Source organism: Leptodactylus fuscus, unplaced genomic scaffold (genome assembly GCF_031893055.1).
Source record: "Leptodactylus fuscus isolate aLepFus1 unplaced genomic scaffold, aLepFus1.hap2 HAP2_SCAFFOLD_255, whole genome shotgun sequence".
Taxonomy (NCBI): Eukaryota; Metazoa; Chordata; class Amphibia; order Anura; family Leptodactylidae; genus Leptodactylus; species Leptodactylus fuscus.
This window is the reverse complement of record NW_027440278.1, coordinates 62,040-83,114: the sequence shown is the minus strand read 5'-3', so window position 1 is coordinate 83,114 and position 21,075 is coordinate 62,040. Positions and strand designations below refer to the sequence as shown.

The 21,075-nt window shown below is 49.8% G+C and overlaps 1 protein-coding gene across 1 annotated transcript in view; it reads right to left on the bottom strand.

Moving 5' to 3' along the window:
- BSN (bassoon presynaptic cytomatrix protein) overlaps positions 1–21,075 on the bottom strand; it is an 86,476-nt gene that overhangs the window by 19,209 nt on the left and 46,192 nt on the right. The window contains exon 2 of the mRNA XM_075261665.1: positions 830–1,348. Within this exon, the coding sequence (XP_075117766.1) occupies positions 830–1,348 (519 nt within the window). The remainder of the gene's footprint in view (positions 1–829; positions 1,349–21,075) is intronic.

The following is a 21,075-nucleotide window of genomic DNA, read 5'->3' as shown; positions in this document are numbered from 1 at the left end:
TGCATGCTGGGAGTTGTAGTTTTGCAACAGCTGGAGAGCCGTACGTTCCCTATCCCAGGTCTAGACTAATAGCAAACAATAGTGCCACAGTAGACATGAACTCTAGATGAGAGGAATTAAAGGGCTAGTTTGCGTTAGATGGTAGAATGATGGCAGAAGTAAGGAAAGCTTGCAGCCTCCTAATACATCTCTCTGCTTCAGACACTGACGGACCCCCCAACAGACCGGGGTGGAGGAGGAAAAATACCCACCAGAGATAACAAAAGGCAAAGAGCCGATCTGTATGAAACCTAACTCTAACCCCCTAACCCTCTAGCGCTAACCCTCTAGCGCTAACCTTCTAACGCTAAACCTAACCCTCTAACGCTAACCCTCTAACCCTAACCCTCTAACCCTAACCCTCTAACGCTAACCCTCTAACCCTAACCCTCTAACCCTAACCCTCTAACGCTAACCCTCTAACCCTAACCCTCTAACCCTAACCCTCTAACGCTAACCCTCTAACCCTAACCCTCTAACCCTAACCCTCTAACGCTAACCCTCTAACGCTAACCCTAATCCTCTAACGCTAACCCTAACGCTAAAAGGCAGAGAGCCGATCTGTACTGAGTATGACATATAAGACAATAAACTGGAGAGTCTTCAGGAGGTGATACCTTATTAATGGCTAATAATGAGGACAGATTACAAGCTTATGTGTAATGTGAATGTGCATCAACTACTGAGGACTCTCTAGTTTTTTGTTTTTTATATGCCATACCCACTGGCTAACACGATAGAAGAACATACTGTACAGAGCAGGGAGACAACCTACAAAACATCATCTCACCTCTTGTTCTCTCATTCTTTGGATCTCGGACGATGACTTCCCATTCTTTGGGCCGGACTCTTTTTTACTGCCCGTGGTTTTACCCTTTGGCACCATCTGCTTTGACAACTTTTGAGAATCTGCAGGGGCTTTGGTCTGGGCAACGTCTTCTGCGGTTTTTCTGTCCTCATTCTTAATTTGTTCTGCACTCTTGAGGTGGTTTAGTTGGGAGCTTCTCTTGTCGTGTAGGGGCTCTGGGGCTTGTCCTGCCGTCCCCTTCTGCTGTTGAGGAGATGCTGTGGATGGAGTTGCGGTTTTCTGGTGAAGAGGTGATGCTGTCTGGCTTGGAGCTGGCTGATGTCTTGGTGACCCTGATGACAGACTTCCAGGGATATGTTTGGGAGATGCTCCTGTAGGGATTCCCGGCTGGTGCCTTGGTGAGCCTTGTTTGGATGGTGGTAGGGGTGATGGTGGAGCATCTCCCAAGCTTCCTTCTAATAACCGCTGAGTTTGGCAGTTCAGACACAACCATTCATTTTTCTGCAATAAAACACAAAGAAACATCATCACCATAAACATAGAAGGCAAAAACCCCAATTCTACCATGTTGTGTTGTGACTTCTAGTGCAGCCACTATAGCAGAAGCTCACCAGGGTATTCATCAATCCCACCATCCACATAGCGCCGCTCCAGCACCACAAACATCAAAACAGAAAAGATCAAAACCCCTTCAACATTCATGTAATAAACTACCTAGCCCCAGTACAGAAGACGACTCCTGAGGGTCAGTGTACCTGCTGCACGGCTAGGAGGAGTTCTGCAGACTGCAGGTCTCTCTGACACTTGGGTTTCCAGACTATAGATTAGAGAGGAGAAGACCAACCATGGGTCTCCAGACTATAGATTAGAGAGGAGAAGACCAACCATGGATCTCCGGGCTATAAATTAGAGAGGAGAAGACCAACCATGGGTCTCCAGACTATAGATTAGAGAGGAGAAGACCAACCATAGGTCTCCAGACTATAAAAATTAAAGAAGAAAAGACCAACCATGGGTCTCCCGACTGTAGATTAGAGAGGAGAAGACCAACCATGAATCTCTGGACTATTAAGATTAAAGAAGAGAAGAACAACCATGGGTCTCCAGACTATAGATTAGAGAGGAGAAGACCAACCATGGATCTCCGGACTATAAAGATTAAAGAAGAAAAGACCAACCATGGGTCTCCCGACTGTAGATTAGAGAGGAGAAGACCAACCATGAATCTCTGGACTATAAAGATTAAAGAAGAGAAGACCAACCATGGGTCTCCGGACTATTAAGATTAAAGAAGAGAAGACCAATCATGGGTCTCCAGACTATAGATTAGAGAGGAGAAGACCAACCATGGATCTCCGGACTATAAATTAGAGAGGAGAAGACCAACCATGGGTCTCCGGACTATAGATTAGAGAGGAGAAGACCAACCATGGGTCTCCGGACTATAGATTAGAGAGGAGAAGACCAACCATGGGTCTCCGGACTATAGATTAGAGAGGAGAAGACCAACCATGGATCTCCGGACTATTAAGATTAAAGAAGAGAAGACCAATCATGGGTCTCCAGACTATAGATTAGAGAGGAGAAGACCAACCATGGATCTCCGGACTAGAAAGATTAAAGAGGAGAAGACCAACCATAGGTTTCCAGACTATAGATTAGAGAGGACAAGACCAACCATGGATCTCCGGACTATAAATTAGAGAGGAGAAGACCAACCATGGGTCTCCGGACTATAGATTAGAGAGGAGAAGACCAACCATGGGTCTCCGGACTATAGATTAGAGAGGAGAAGACCAACCATGGGTCTCCGGACTATTAAGATTAAAGAAGAGAAGACCAATCATGGGTCTCCAGACTATAGATTAGAGAGGAGAAGACCAACCATGGATCTCCGGACTATAAAGATTAAAGAGGAGAAGACCAACCATAGGTCTCCAGACTATAGATTAGAGAGGAGAAGACCAACCATGGATCTCCGGACTATAAATTAGAGAGGAGAAGACCAACCATGGGTCTCCAGACTATAGATTGGAGAGGAGAAGAACAACCATGGGTCTCCAGACTATAGATTAGAGAGGAGAAGACCAACCATGGATCTCCGGACTATAAAGATTAAAGAAGAAAAGACCAACCATGGGTCTCCCGACTGTAGATTAGAGAGGAGAAGACCAACCATGAGTCTCCAGACTATAAATTAGAGAGGAGAAGACCAACCATGGGTCTCCGGACTATAAATTAAAGAGGAGAAGACCAACCATGGGTCTCCGGACTATAGATTAGAGAGGAGAAGACCAACCTTGGATCTCCAGACTATAAAGATTAAAGAAAAGAAGACCAACCATGGGTCTCCAGACTATATAGTCTAGAGATGCATGGTTGGTCTTCTCCTCTCTAATCTTTATAATCTAGAGAACCATGGTTGGTCTTCTCCTCTCTAATCTAAAGATTAGAGAGGAGAAGACCAACCATGGATCTCTAGACTATAATGAAATCAATGGGCTGTTTGGAAGCGCCGCGCTCGGACACGTGTATACGTGTCTAAATGAGCGGTACGCTTACGCCGTGTGAAGGGGCCCTTTCTCCTTCATTGACTGGCAAGAAGGATGTACCTTGTCCCATCCCCTACCATCCATGTAACACGAGAAGAAGGTGTCCTGCTCCTTCACCTACTGGCCATAGACCACCAAAAGCAGGGGTGTAACTTGAGGGTGTGTAGAGGGGATAGTCACACCAAGTCCCAGAAGCCTTATTAGGCCAACATGAGGAGACCAGTATTATAGATTTTGCATTGGGGTTCAGGAGCATCTCATGGGAATGATAGTGATGATAATGGGAATGGTGAAGGTTATGTGTTGTTATTGGTGATGATGATGATGGGCAGGACACAATATCTTCTGATATGTAGAAGTCGGTGACTGTCTCTTTGTGGCTCACATCTGGACACTCTAGATACATCGTTTAGTATTATAGTCTTCTGGGGTCACTTCTGCTCATCCCTTCCCATATGACAGACTAGCTATAACCTGTGTCTTCGTCTGCAGCCCCCTCACATTTGCGCAAACTACCTGTAGCGCGGCCCCTGGGCCCTCACGCCCCTCTCCTTGTGGCCGGCACGGGCCCCTCCCACAGAATCGGGGGCCGGGACCCCAAGGCCCTGCTGCTGCACTTCTGGCCTCTGGTCCCAACCCCCCCCCCCTCTGTCCCCCTTCCTAACCCCCAGCACCTCCTCCAACCCCACAAACATCCAAACACACAAACCCACAAATATCCAAACACACAAACATCCAAACACACAAACCCACAAACATCCAAACACACAAACATCCAAACCCACAAACATCCAAACACACAAACATCCAATCCCTCAGACATCCAAGCACACAAACATCCAAACACACAAACCCACAAACATCCAAACACACAAACATCCAAACACACAAACACACAAACATCCAAACACACAAACCCACAAACATCCAAACACACAAACATCCAAACACACAAACATTCAAACCCACAAACCCACAAACATCTAAACACAAACACACAAACTTTCACCTTTATAATATTAGTAGGATGGAGATTTTTGGCACACATGCAGGATCTGAGCAGAACGTTGCGTTTCCTTCCCAGCTGCTCTGATCAGCGGGGTGCGGGGGAGTGCTGGGTAAGACGATCTGTCTCAGTCCTTCCCACTCACCACCTTGAAGATAAAGAGCCGCTGACAAGTCTAGAGAAAATGATTTTATTACATTTCAATCCAGTATACAGCAGAGCCCAGTGTGCGCTAAGTACGGCACAGCAGAGCGGTGTCATCTCTGGGAAAGTAAGTAGTAACCATAGGCCCGTAACGCCAAATCAGAGAAATAACAACTCTGCTCTAGTCACACCCAAAGACGCAACATATCCCACCAGACAAACTAAAATGACAGAAATCAAGAAATCTGATCACAGGCCAAAAGTCTGAGCCTGCACTAGTGACAGAACAACCGTCTGCACCAATACCTGCAACGTCTCGTTCAGTTATGTGCCCCCATGACAACACTGCAAGTATGACGACACAAGGACTGATGTGTTGTCAATATTAGCAGTGCAGCCTCAGGTTCCAGGCAGTAAAATCAAGTGAAAAAGTAGAATCCGGCCTCTCTCCGATATAAAATGTAACTTTGATTTAATTCCACATCATAAAATAACAAAAAATGATGTAAATGAAAACAGACAGAACCAAAAAATCCCCTTAAAAAAGGCAGACGCGTTTCAGAACATCAGTTCCTTCCTCAGAGCGTCCATAGACTGAAATGACCTGTCTATATAAGGAGTCTCCTAGTATTGAGACGCCCGCTAATGATACAAACCCCCTGAAATGACTGCACTTATTGTAAAGCTAGAGCTTCCCTTTCTTGCTTCGATTAACCATTAGATGTCCAGTTATATATATCCAGCGTGGCTTGTATCTTCTTGTACATATTGATATTCCTATAAATCAACAACATCAGATGATAAAGCAATAGATAACCTAATATCCACCAAATGACTCCAGCACATAATACACCCACTGATAGCGCTGGCCTATAACCAGATAGGATAGAAAAGAGCGCAGACATCCCAAAGGAAAAGCTTCCAAAATAAAGAATCAATCCTATTACAATGACTGTTCAGACTCGATTCACACCTTTTCGTTATTCTTAAGCGTTTTTTCAATACATTTTTGAATAGATCTTAATGGACAGCAGATTGCGCCACTATTCCCTCACCAGTATACCACACTACATGGACTTGCAGTACAAAGCCTGATTACATATACCTTATATTAACTCTCTCACGTCAAGAACCATAAATGACAATAGGTTACCTACCCCAAATCGCTATACGAAGGCTAGATGGCAAAATGAATCCAGACGAGCCCATCCGTGTACACGCAAAGGTCCACCCATGACCCAGGAAGACTCCGGTCACGTGACCCCCATAGGCCAATGAAAATCCACACTACATCAAACTCCGCCCCCCATTCACAAAAGCTGTCTCTAGTCATATAGAGAAAGGATTCGCGGCCACAGTTCGGGGTCACCTGACCATGGTAGACCAATAAGGGCATCTGAATATGTTACAGCGTGATACAGGGATTCTATACACACCTATGTCACCCGGCTTCCACCCCGGACCTTTATATACCCTCCCAAGGAAGAAATACTAAAACAGCCAAAGGTAAGCGACTATAGGTAGAACAAACACGACATAGATGGACCAAAAACACAAAATTAGCAATCGGAACCGATTTTTCTCCGATTGCTTTTAATAGATGTAACTCAAGTCGGTCTTTATGTTCATACCTGAGGGGGCTCTGCAATTAAATGGCAGAATCCAGAAGGCTTCCCTTGGTAATCGCTTTTTTTGCCAATTGCCTCCCCTACTTGGTTTTTCTACTTTTTCAATGCCCACAAATTCCATAGTTGATCAATCGGATTTGTGTACAGACGAAACATGTCTGGCTATTCCTGACACGTGTTCCGTAGGGAATGTTCTGCTATCAGCAATCTGCTCTGCTATCCTAATTTTCAGAGCTCTGGTAGTGCACCCTATATAGTCAGTCCTACATCTGGTGCATTTAATATAATATATAATATGGTGAGTGTTACAATTCATCAGAGATGTTACACGAGTATTAGATTGATAGCTGGAGACTGTGGCTGTTCTCCTCGCGTATCTACAGACATGACATCTACTCCCGCCACATTGTGTGAAGCCTTTCACCCACTTCCTGATGGTAAAACCTCCGGTGCACCGAACTCCAGCCCACATTAAAGACAGCAAAGAGCTACTGGCTAATTTCTCTAACTTTGTGTGGAAAAACAATTCTACATGGATAACATGTGACGTGTGTGCTTTATACACATGTATCCCCATGGTTTGGCAATAGATACCTTAGCACATCACCTTTATAACCATAGTGACTACACGGAGGAAGTTATTGCATTTATTTTGTCTGTCACCATTTTTTTATTACAACCCAATTATTTTTTGTTTCACAACCAATATTACTTACAGATATGTGGGGTACCGATGGGCGCCCCATTCTCACCTCCCCTGGCCAATTTGTGTATGGCCTATTGGGAGGAGAGCACACTTTACACTGATCACAACCCTTTTTATAATGTTATAGGCTGGTATGGGCGCTACGTAGACGATACTTTGATGGTCTGGAGGGGTGATGTAGCCTCCATACCAGCCTTTATTTCTTATTTGAACCACAATGTTTTTTCGTTACCGTTCACTCATGCTTATGAGTCACATAAAATGAATTTTTTGGATATCACTCTGGTTGGTGATTCTACTTTAGCAAAGGTTGATACTACATTATATAGAAAGGCCACTTGGGGCAACACGATCCTCCGTGCAGACAGTTGCCGTCCACCTCATATTTTCAAGGCTGTACCCATGGGAGAGCTAGTCCGTACTAAAAGGGCTTGTTCACTAGAAGGGGAATTTGCCAGTGTCTCCGCTAAGACCATACAAAGATTGAGAAATAGAAAATATCCCAAATGGACGCTCGATAGGGCTCAAAAGCTAGTACAAGCGAGATCTAGAGATTCTCTATTAGATAAGAAGCAGGACAGGAAAGACACTAATCCACAGAAATGAATATTTACAACTGCCTATAGCCCGCAGTATAGGGCAATTACCAGGATCATTCAAAATAATCTCCCAATCCTTGAGGCAGATCCTACTACTAAGAAAGTACTGACCAAAGGTGTTCAATGTGTACCAAAAAGGGGAAGAACGCTGGGGGACATGCTCTCCCCAGGTCTATAGACTGTGAATTTACCATCAGGAAGTGGGTGAAAGGCTTCACACAATGTGGCGGGAGTAGATGTCATGTCTGTAGATACGCGAGGAGAACAGCCACAGTCTCCAGCTATCAATCTAATACTCGTGTAACATCTCTGATGAATTGTAACACTCACCATATTATATATTATATTAAATGCACCAGATGTAGGACTGACTATATAGGGTGCACTACCAGAGCTCTGAAAATTAGGATAGCAGAGCAGATTGCTGATAGCAGAACATTCCCTACGGAACACGTGTCAGGAATAGCCAGACATGTTTCGTCTGTACACAAATCCGATTGATCAACTATGGAATTTGTGGGCATTGAAAAAGTAGAAAAACCAAGTAGGGGAGGCAATTGGCAAAAAAAGCGATTACCAAGGGAAGCCTTCTGGATTCTGCCATTTAATTGCAGAGCCCCCTCAGGTATGAACATAAAGACCGACTTGAGTTACATCTATTAAAAGCAATCGGAGAAAAATCGGTTCCGATTGCTAATTTTGTGTTTTTGGTCCATCTATGTCGTGTTTGTTCTACCTATAGTCGCTTACCTTTGGCTGTTTTAGTATTTCTTCCTTGGGAGGGTATATAAAGGTCCGGGGTGGAAGCCGGGTGACATAGGTGTGTATAGAATCCCTGTATCACGCTGTAACATATTCAGATGCCCTTATTGGTCTACCATGGTCAGGTGACCCCGAACTGTGGCCGCGAATCCTTTCTCTATATGACTAGAGACAGCTTTTGTGAATGGGGGGCGGAGTTTGATGTAGTGTGGATTTTCATTGGCCTATGGGGGTCACGTGACCGGAGTCTTCCTGGGTCATGGGTGGACCTTTGCGTGTACACGGATGGGCTCGTCTGGATTCATTTTGCCATCTAGCCTTCGTATAGCGATTTGGGGTAGGTAACCTATTGTCATTTATGGTTCTTGACGTGAGAGAGTTAATATAAGGTATATGTAATCAGGCTTTGTACTGCAAGTCCATGTAGTGTGGTATACTGGTGAGGGAATAGTGGCGCAATCTGCTGTCCATTAAGATCTATTCAAAAATGTATTGAAAAAACGCTTAAGAATAACGAAAAGGTGTGAATCGAGTCTGAACAGTCATTGTAATAGGATTGATTCTTTATTTTGGAAGCTTTTCCTTTGGGATGTCTGCGCTCTTTTCTATCCTATCTGGTTATAGGCCAGCGCTATCAGTGGGTGTATTATGTGCTGGAGTCATTTGGTGGATATTAGGTTATCTATTGCTTTATCATCTGATGTTGTTGATTTATAGGAATATCAATATGTACAAGAAGATACAAGCCACGCTGGATATATATAACTGGACATCTAATGGTTAATCGAAGCAAGAAAGGGAAGCTCTAGCTTTACAATAAGTGCAGTCATTTCAGGGGGTTTGTATCATTAGCGGGCGTCTCAATACTAGGAGACTCCTTATATAGACAGGTCATTTCAGTCTATGGACGCTCTGAGGAAGGAACTGATGTTCTGAAACGCGTCTGCCTTTTTTAAGGGGATTTTTTGGTTCTGTCTGTTTTCATTTACATCATTTTTTGTTATTTTATGATGTGGAATTAAATCAAAGTTACATTTTATATCGGAGAGAGGCCGGATTCTACTTTTTCGATTGAAGTCTTTTCGCACTTAAGGGATAGAGTGTGCCGTGCGCCCCGAAGCCACATATGAAGAAGCCGGCAAGCTAAACACATTTGGGTGAGCTAAAGAAAAACTTTGTTCTTTAGTAAAATCAAGTGATTAGATTTCGGCAGAGCAAGTAGAGAACAGAAGATGAACCTTCTCTGGTCGTCTCCGCCGATGTCCGTACACAGTGGCCTCCACCTTGGGGCCCACAGTCTAGACTGAGGAGAAGTGAGAAGACGAGAACCTGCTGATCACTGGTCACAGGACCCTGGCGGAGAAGACTCTAGTCCTGAGTGAGGGGCCCATAAGATCACTGTGGGGCTGATCGGAGCAGAAGGATGTAAAGCAGCTGTATACTGTATACTACTGACCTGGAGTGATGAGCAGGAAACACAATCTTATAGGGCACCAGTGCAGGGACACAATCATATAGCGCACCAGTGCAGGGACACAATCATATAGCGCACCAGTGCAGGGACACAATCATATAGGGCACCAGTGCAGGGACACAATCCTATAGGGCACCAGTGCAGGGACACAATCTTATAGGGCACCAGTGCAGGGACACAATCATATAGGGCACCAGTGCAGGGACACAATCATATAGCGCACCAGTGCAGGGACACAATCATATAGGGCACCAGTGCAGGGACACAATCATATAGCGCACCAGTGCAGGGACACAATCTTATAGGGCACCAGTGCAGGGACACAATCCTATAGGGCACCAGTGCAGGGACACAATCTTATAGGGCACCAGTGCAGGGACACAATCTTATAGGCCACCAGTGCAGGGACACAATCTTATAGGGCACCAGTGCAGGGACACAATCTTATAGGGCACCAGTGCAGGGACACAATCTTATAGGCCACCAGTGCAGGGACACAATCTTATAGGGCACCAGTGCAGGGACACACTCTTATAGGGCACCAGTGCAGGGACACAATCTTATAGGGCACCAGTGCAGGGACACAATCTTATAGGGCACCAGTGCAGGGACACAATCTTATAGGGCACCAGTGCAGGGACACAATCTTATAGGGCACCAGTGCAGGGACACAATCTTATAGGGCACCAGTGCAGGGACACAATCATATAGGGCACCAGTGCAGGGACACAATCCTATAGGGCACCAGTGCAGGGACACAATCTTATAGGGCACCAGTGCAGGGACACAATCATATAGGGCACCAGTGCAGGGACACAATCATATAGCGCACCAGTGCAGGGACACAATCATATAGGGCACCAGTGCAGGGACACAATCATATAGCGCACCAGTGCAGGGACACAATCTTATAGGGCACCAGTGCAGGGACACAATCCTATAGGGCACCAGTGCAGGGACACAATCTTATAGGGCACCAGTGCAGGGACACAATCATATAGGGCACCAGTGCAGGGACACAATCCTATAGGGCACCAGTGCAGGGACACAATCTTATAGGGCACCAGTGCAGGGACACAATCTTATAGGCCACCAGTGCAGGGACACAATCTTATAGGGCACCAGTGCAGGGACACACTCTTATAGGGCACCAGTGCAGGGACACAATCTTATAGGGCACCAGTGCAGGGACACAATCTTATAGGGCACAAGGGCAGGGACACAATCTTATACGGCACCAGTGCAGGGACACAATCTTATAGGGCACCAGTGCAGGGACACAATCCTATAGGGCACCAGTGCAGGGACACAATCTTATAGGGCACCAGTGCAGGGACACAATCATATAGCGCACCAGTGCAGGGACACAATCTTATAGGGCACCAGTGCAGGGACACAATCTTATAGGGCACCAGTGCAGGGACACAATCTTATAGGGCACCAGGGCAGGGACACAATCCTATAGGGCACCAGGGCAGGGACACAATCTTATAGGGCACCAGTGCAGGGACACAATCTTATAGGGCACCAGGGCAGGGACACAATCCTATAGGGCACCAGGGCAGGGACACAATCTTATAGGGCACCAGAGCAGGGACACAATCTTATAGGGCACCAGTGCAGGGACACAATCTTATAGGGCACCAGTGCAGGGACACAATCTTATAGGGCACCAGGGCAGGGACACAATCTTATAGGGCACCAGTGCAGGGACACAATCATATAGGGCACCAGTGCAGGGACACAATCTTATAGGGCACCAGTGCAGGGACACACTCTTATAGGGCACCAGTGCAGGGACACAATCTTATAGGGCACCAGTGCAGGGACACAATCTTATAGGGCACCAGTGAAGGGACACACTCTTATAGGGCACCAGTGCAGGGACACAATCTTATAGGGCACCAGTGCAGGGACACAATCTTATAGGGCACCAGAGCAGGGACACAATCTTATAGGGCACCAGTGCAGGGACACAATCTTATAGGGCACCAGTGCAGGGACACAATCTTATAGGGCACCAGGGCAGGGACACAATCTTATAGGGCACCAGTGCAGGGACACAATCTTATAGGGCACCAGTGCAGGGACACAATCTTATAGGGCACCAGTGCAGGGACACAATCTTATAGGGCACCAGAGCAGGGACACAATCTTATAGGCCACCAGGGCAGGGACACAATCTTATAGGCCACCAGGGCAGGGACACAATCTTATAGGGCACCAGTGCAAGGACACAATCTTATAGGGCACCAGGGCAGGGACACAATCTTATAGGGCACCAGTGCAGGGACACAATCTTATAGGGCACCAGTGCAGGGACACAATCTTATAGGGCACCAGGGCAGGGACACAATCTTATAGGCCACCAGGGCAGGGACACAATCTTATAGGGCACCAGTGCAGGGACACAATCTTATAGGGCACCAGGGCAGGGACACAATCCTATAGGGCACCAGGGCAGGGACACAATCTTATAGGGCACCAGTGCAGGGGCACAATCTTATAGGGCACCAGGGCAGGGACACAATCTTATAGGGCACCAGGGCAGGGACACAATCTTATAGGCCACCAGGGCAGGGACACAATCTTATAGGGCACCAGTGCAGGGACACAATCTTATAGGGCACAAGGGCAGGGACACAATCTTATACGGCACCAGTGCAGGGACACAATCTTATAGGGCACCAGTGCAGGGACACAATCCTATAGGGCACCAGTGCAGGGACACAATCTTATAGGGCACCAGTGCAGGGACACAATCATATAGCGCACCAGTGCAGGGACACAATCTTATAGGGCACCAGTGCAGGGACACAATCTTATAGGCCACCAGTGCAGGGACACAATCTTATAGGGCACCAGTGCAGGGACACAATCTTATAGGGCACCAGGGCAGGGACACAATCCTATAGGGCACCAGGGCAGGGACACAATCTTATAGGGCACCAGAGCAGGGACACAATCTTATAGGGCACCAGTGCAGGGACACAATCTTATAGGGCACCAGTGCAGGGACACAATCTTATAGGGCACCAGGGCAGGGACACAATCTTATAGGGCACCAGTGCAGGGACACAATCATATAGGGCACCAGTGCAGGGACACAATCTTATAGGGCACCAGTGCAGGGACACACTCTTATAGGGCACCAGTGCAGGGACACAATCTTATAGGGCACCAGTGCAGGGACACAATCTTATAGGGCACCAGTGAAGGGACACACTCTTATAGGGCACCAGTGCAGGGACACAATCTTATAGGGCACCAGTGCAGGGACACAATCTTATAGGGCACCAGAGCAGGGACACAATCTTATAGGGCACCAGTGCAGGGACACAATCTTATAGGGCACCAGAGCAGGGACACAATCTTATAGGGCACCAGTGCAGGGACACAATCTTATAGGGCACCAGGGCAGGGACACAATCTTATAGGGCACCAGTGCAGGGACACAATCTTATAGGGCACCAGTGCAGGGACACAATCTTATAGGGCACCAGTGCAGGGACACAATCTTATAGGGCACCAGAGCAGGGACACAATCTTATAGGCCACCAGGGCAGGGACACAATCTTATAGGCCACCAGGGCAGGGACACAATCTTATAGGGCACCAGTGCAAGGACACAATCTTATAGGGCACCAGGGCAGGGACACAATCTTATAGGGCACCAGTGCAGGGACACAATCTTATAGGGCACCAGTGCAGGGACACAATCTTATAGGGCACCAGGGCAGGGACACAATCTTATAGGCCACCAGGGCAGGGACACAATCTTATAGGGCACCAGTGCAGGGACACAATCTTATAGGGCACCAGGGCAGGGACACAATCCTATAGGGCACCAGGGCAGGGACACAATCTTATAGGGCACCAGTGCAGGGGCACAATCTTATAGGGCACCAGGGCAGGGACACAATCCTATAGGGCACCAGGGCAGGGACACAATCTTATAGGGCACCAGAGCAGGGACACAATCTTATAGGGCACCAGGGCAGGGACACAATCTTATAGGGCACCAGGGCAGGGACACAATCTTATAGGGCACCAGTGCAGGGACACAATCTTATAGGGCACCAGTGCAGGGACACAATCTTATAGGGCACCAGGGCAGGGACACAATCTTATAGGCCACCAGGGCAGGGACACAATCTTATAGGGCACCAGTGCAGGGACACAATCTTATAGGGCACCAGGGCAGGGACACAATCCTATAGGGCACCAGGGCAGGGACACAATCTTATAGGGCACCAGTGCAGGGGCACAATCTTATAGGGCACCAGTGCAGGGGCTTTATCTGTTGTAGGAACTTCTCTGTTCCAGTTACATAATGTGACTTGTGCCGATGGTTTCGGGCCCTGCTATGATTTGATGCCAGTATGGAGCACTACAAATACTTGTTACCCCAGGGCCTGCTGAGGCTTGTAGTGCACAGAGCACTATGACATTTATGACTTCTACTTCAGTAACATTCAGAGCTGCAGTCACAAATCTGCTGTTTCTGAAGGACTTCTACACCAGTCACAGCCAAAGCTGAGGGCACCAGTCATCTACCATTCAGGGGTTGGGAAAGGTGGGTTCCTGGCGGAGAAGCAGAGCTGTCCATAACACATCGGCCTCCCCTCTGACTCATCTTGTGCCGCACCTTCCCTCTCCCAAAGTCTTGAACACTGTAATATCGGTAAAAGATGGAAGGAGGGAGCCAACAGCAACACAACTGGCTGAAGAGCGGCCCCCAACATAGAGACAGTGTCACAGGAGCTGAAGGGGCTGCAGCAGATGTCACATCCTCCAGAGCAGCGATCACACAATAAAGGTGTCACAATACAAAGCAGAAAGAGAAGCCGAGCAGCAATAACAGCCGTAATCTCTGCACAGATTGGATTAGAGGGAGGAAATGCCCGATCCAGCACAATCACGTACCATTAAGTACCGACACTACATCACCGACAACACAACCGACACTACATCACCGACAACACAACCGACACTACATCACTGACAACACAACCGACACTACATCACCGACAACACAACCGACACTACATCACCGACAACACAACCGACACTACATCACCTGACAACACAACCGACACTACATCACCGACAACACAACCGACACTACATCACCGACAACACAACCGACACTACATCACTGACAACACAACCGACACTACATCACTGACAACACAACCGACACTACATCACCGACAACACAACCGACACTACATCACTGACAACACAACCGACACTACATCACCGACAACATAACCGACACTACATCACCTGACAACACAACCGACACTACATCACCGACAACACAACCGACACTACATCACTGACAACACAACCGACACTACATCACCGACAACATAACCGACACTACATCACCGACAACACAACCGACACTACATCACCTGACAACACAACCGACACTACATCACCGACAACACAACCGACACTACATCACCGACAACACAACCGACACTACATCACTGACAACACAACCGACACTACATCACCGACAACATAACCGACACTACATCACCTGACAACACAACCGACACTACATCACTGACAACACAACCGACACTACATCACCGACAACACAACCGACACTACATCACCGACAACATAACCGACACTACATCACTGACAACACAACCGACACTACATCACTGACAACACAACCGACACTACATCACCGACAACATAACCGACACTACATCACCGACAACACAACCGACACTACATCACCTGACAACACAACCGACACTACATCACCGACAACACAACCGACACTACATCACCGACAACACAACCGACACTACATCACTGACAACACAACCGACACTACATCACTGACAACACAACCGACACTACATCACCGACAACATAACCGACACTACATCACCTGACAACACAACCGACACTACATCACTGACAACACAACCGACACTACATCACCGACAACACAACCGACACTACATCACTGACAACACAACCGACACTACATCACTGACAACACAACCGACACTACATCACCGACAACATAACCGACACTACATCACCTGACAACACAACCGACACTACATCACTGACAACACAACCGACACTAGATCACCGACAACACAACCGACACTACATCACCGACAACACAACCGACACTACATCACCTGACAACACAACCGACACTAGATCACCGACAACACAACCGACACTACATCACCGACAACACAACCGACACTACATCACCGACAACACAACCGACACTACATCACCGACAACACAACCGACACTACATCACCGACAACACAACCGACACTACATCACCGACAACACAACCGACACTACATCACCTGACAACACAACCGACACTACATCACCTGACAACACAACCAAGTTGTTGCTAATTATAGGCTGCTGGTTAGGTTAGAGGCTGCCCCTCTCCCTTCTGTGTGATCTGCTGCGGCCTCACCCCCTCTCCATTCTGTGTGATCTGCTGCGGCCTCACCCCCTCTCCATTCTGTGTGATCTGCTGCGGCCTCACCCCCTCTCCCTTCTGTGTGATCTGCTGCGGCCTCACCCCCTCTCCCTTCTGTGTGATCTGCTGCGGCCTCACCCCCTCTCCCTTCTGTGTGATCTGCTGCGGCCTCACCCCCTCTCCCTTCTGTGTGATCTGCTGCGGCCTCACCCCCTCTCCATTCTGTGTGATCTGCTGCGGTCTCACCCCCTCTCCATTCTGTGTGATCTGCTGCGGCCTCACCCCCTCTCCCTTCTGTGTGATCTGCTGCGGCCTCACCCCCTCTCTATTCTGTGTGATCTGCTGCGGCCTCACCCCCTCTCTATTCTGTGTGATCTGCTGCGGCCTCACCCCCTCTCCCTTCTGTGTGATCTGCTGCGGCCTCACCCCCTCTCCCTTCTGTGTGATCTGCTGCGGTCTCACCCCCTCTCCCTTCTGTGTGATCTGCTGCGGCCTCACCCCCTCTCCCTTCTGTGTGATCTGCTGCGGTCTCACCCCCTCTCTATTCTGTGTGATCTGCTGCGGTCTCACCCCCTCTCTATTCTGTGTGATCTGCTGCGGTCTCACCCCCTCTCTATTCTGTGTGATCTGCTGCGGTCTCACCCCCTCTCTATTCTGTGTGATCTGCTGCGGCCTCACCCCCTCTCTATTCTGTGTGATCTGCTGCGGTCTCACCCCCTCTCCCTTCTGTGTGATCTGCTGCGGCCTCACCCCCTCTCTATTCTGTGTGATCTGCTGCGGTCTCACCCCCTCTCTATTCTGTGTGATCTGCTGCGGCCTCACCCCCTCTCCCTTCTGTGTGATCTGCTGCGGCCTCACCCCCTCTCCCTTCTGTGTGATCTGCTGCGGCCTCACCTCCTCTCTATTCTGTGTGATCTGCTGCGGCCTCACCCCCTCTCTATTCTGTGTGATCTGCTGCGGCCTCACCCCCTCTCCATTCTGTGTGATCTGCTGCGGTCTCACCCCCTCTCCCTTCTGTGTGATCTGCTGCGGTCTCACCCCCTCTCCATTCTGTGTGATCTGCTGCGGTCTCACCTCCTCTCCATTCTGTGTGATCTGCTGCGGTCTCACCCCCTCTCCCTTCTGTGTGATCTGCTGCGGCCTCACCCCCTCTCCCTTCTGTGTGATCTGCTGCGGCCTCACCCCCTCTCCCTTCTGTGTGATCTGCTGCGGCCTCACCCCCTCTCTATTCTGTGTGATCTGCTGCGGCCTCACCCCCTCTCCCTTCTGTGTGATCTGCTGCGGCCTCACCCCCTCTCTATTCTGTGTGATCTGCTGCGGCCTCACCCCCTCTCCATTCTGTGTGATCTGCTGCGGCCTCACCCCCTCTCCATTCTGTGTGATCTGCTGTGGCCTCACCCCCTCTCCCTTCTGTGTGATCTGCTGCGGTCTCACCCCCTCTCTATTCTGTGTGATCTGCTGCGGTCTCACCCCCTCTCTATTCTGTGTGATCTGCTGCGGTCTCACCCCCTCTCCCTTCTGTGTGATCTGCTGCGGCCTCACCCCCTCTCCCTTCTGTGTGATCTGCTGCGGTCTCACCCCCTCTCTATTCTGTGTGATCTGCTGCGGTCTCACCCCCTCTCTATTCTGTGTGATCTGCTGCGGCCTCACCCCCTCTCCCTTCTGTGTGATCTGTTCTCACCCCCTCTCTATTCTGTGTGATCTGCTGTGGCCTCACCCCCTCTCCCTTCTGTGTGATCTGCTGCGGCCTCACCCCCTCTCTATTCTGTGTGATCTGCTGCGGCCTCACCCCCTCTCCCTTCTGTGTGATCTGCTGCGGCCTCACCCCCTCTCCCTTCTGTGTGATCTGCTGCGGCCTCACCCCCTCTCCCTTCTGTGTGATCTGCTGCGGCCTCACCTCCCTCTCTATTCTGTGTGATCTGCTGCGGTCTCACCCCCTCTCTATTCTGTGTGATCTGCTGCGGTCTCACCCCCCTCTCCCTTCTGTGTGATCTGCTGCGGCCTCACCCCCTCTCCCTTCTGTGTGATCTGCTGCGGCTCTCACCCCCTCTCTATTCTGTGTGATCTGCTGCGGCCTCACCCCCTCTCCCTTCTGTGTGATCTGCTGCGGCCTCACCCCCTCTCCATTCTGTGTGATCTGCTGCGGCCTCACCCCCTCTCTATTCTGTGTGATCTGCTGCGGCCTCACCCCCTCTCCCTTCTGTGTGATCTGCTGCGGCCTCACCCCCTCTCCATTCTGTGTGATCTGCTGCGGTCTCACCCCCTCTCCCTTCTGTGTGATCTGCTGCGGCCTCACCCCCCTCTCCCTTCTGTGTGATCTGCTGCGGCCTCACCCCCTCTCCCTTCTGTGTGATCTGCTGCGGCCTCACCCCCTCTCCCTTCTGTGTGATCTGCTGCGGCCTCACCCTCCTCTCTATTCTGTGTGATCTGCTGCGGCCTCACCCCCTCTCTATTCTGTGTGATCTGCTGCGGCCTCACCCTCCTCTCCATTCTGTGTGATCTGCTGCGGCCTCACCCCCTCTCTATTCTGTGTGATCTGCTGCGGCCTCACCCCCTCTCTATTCTGTGTGATCTGCTGCGGCCTCACCCCCTCTCTATTCTGTGTGATCTGCTGCGGCCTCACCTCCTCTCCATTCTGTGTGATCTGCTGCGGCCTCACCCCCTCTCCCTTCTGTGTGATCTGCTGCGGCCTCACCCCCTCTCTATTCTGTGTGATCTGCTGCGGCCTCACCCCCTCTCTATTCTGTGTGATCTGCTGCGGCCTCACCCCCTCTCCATTCTGTGTGATCTGCTGCGGCCTCACCCCCTCTCTATTCTGTGTGATCTGCTGCGGCCTCACCCCCTCTCCCTTCTGTGTGATCTGCTGCGGCCTCACCCCCTCTCCTTCTGTGTGATCTGCTGCGGTCCTCACCCCCTCTCCCTTCTGTGTGATCTGCTGCGGCCTCACCCCCTCTCTATTCTGTGTGATCTGCTGCGGCCTCACCCCCTCTCTATTCTGTGTGATCTGCTGCGGCCTCACCCCCTCTCTATTCTGTGTGATCTGCTGCGGTCTCACCCCCTCTCTATTCTGTGTGATCTGCTGCGGTCTCACCCCCTCTCTATTCTGTGTGATCTGCTGCGGTCTCACCCCCTCTCTATTCTGTGTGATCTGCTGCGGTCTCACCCCCTCTCCCTTCTGTGTGATCTGCTGCGGTCTCACCCCCTCTCCCTTCTGTGTGATCTGCTGCTGCCTCACCCCCTCTCCCTTCTGTGTGATCTGCTGCGGTCTCACCCCCTCTCTATTCTGTGTGATCTGCTGCGGCCTCACCCCCTCTCTATTCTGTGTGATCTGCTGCGGCCTCACCCCCTCTCTATTCTGTGTGATCTGCTGCGGCCTCACCCCCTCTCCCTTCTGTGTGATCTGCTGCGGCCTCACCCCCTCTCCATTCTGTGTGATCTGCTGCGGTCTCACCCCCTCTCCCTTCTGTGTGATCTGCTGCGGCCTCACCCCCTCTCCCTTCTGTGTGATCTGCTGCGGTCTCACCCCCTCTCTATTCTGTGTGATCTGCTGCGGCCTCACCCCCTCTCTATTCTGTGTGATCTGCTGCGGTCTCACCCCCTCTCTATTCTGTGTGATCTGCTGCTGCCTCACCTCCTCTCTATTCTGTGTGATCTGCTGCGGTCTCACCCCCTCTCTATTCTGTGTGATCTGCTGCGGTCTCACCCCCTCTCTATTCTGTGTGATCTGCTGCTGCAGTTATTATGGGAGCGCTGTCTGCTGCGGTCTCACCCCCTCTCTATTCTGTGTGATCTGCTGCTGCAGTTATTATGGGAGCGCTGTCTGCTGCGGTCTCACCCCCTCTCTATTCTGTGTGATCTGCTGCTGCAGTTATTATGGGAGCGCTGTCTGCTGCGGCCTCACCCCCTCCGGTGACGGATCTACTCTCAGGACCACTGCATGTTCTTATAGGATTGCTGCCTTAATACACTGTCAGCAGCATCACCACAGGCGCCACACTGGGGTGGGGGTAGGGAGCGCGGCATTAACCCTACTTGTCCTGGCTTCCCCTGTTTCATAAGTAACCCACGTGACAAAGTGAATGACACAGATTTTGGCTGCAAATTGTTTCCCATGGTAACTATCGCAGAGCGTCTTATCTGGAGCAATGACAATCAGAGTCTGCTCAGCTGCGGCAGTGCCTGTGAGATGAGACATGAGGGTGACGGTCTCATGGCTGCCCCGGGGGAGACACTGCCAATATTAGGACCAGCATGTCAACACTGCTCTAAATAATGTCTTCTAAATGTATGTGTGTGTGGCTGCTCCCTGTCATGTGTGTGTGGCTGCTCCCCGTCACGTGTGTGTGTGTGGCTCCCCGTCACGTGTGTGTGGCTCCCCGTCATGTGTGTGGCTGCTCCCCGTCATGTGTGTGTGGCTGCTCCCCGACATGTGTGTGTGGCTGCTCCCTGTCTTGTGTGTGGCGGATCCTTGTCATGTGTGTGTGGCGGCTCCCTGTCACGTGTGTTGCTGCTCCCTGTGTGGCTGCTCCCCGTCACGTGTTGTGGCTCCCCATCATGTGTGTTGCGGCTCTCTGTCCTTATACAGTATATGAGAATATAGCAGCGCAGCATCTGCAGGACACCTATAGGTGAGGATGGAGCGCAGTCTGCTGTTACTCTCTGGCTGCAGCCGCTCACGTCCCCGATTTCTCTGACGATGACGGCGCGTTCCCTCCGGCCGCTCCTAATTCTGCTGTTCTGACACATTTCACTGAATCACAGGATGTCATTGTAATCACGCCCTCATTTACATGTCAGACTCCTCCCCCGACCCCCATAAATTATCGCCATTGTCAAAGTGAAAAGGAATGAAAAGACGCGAAAACCGAAA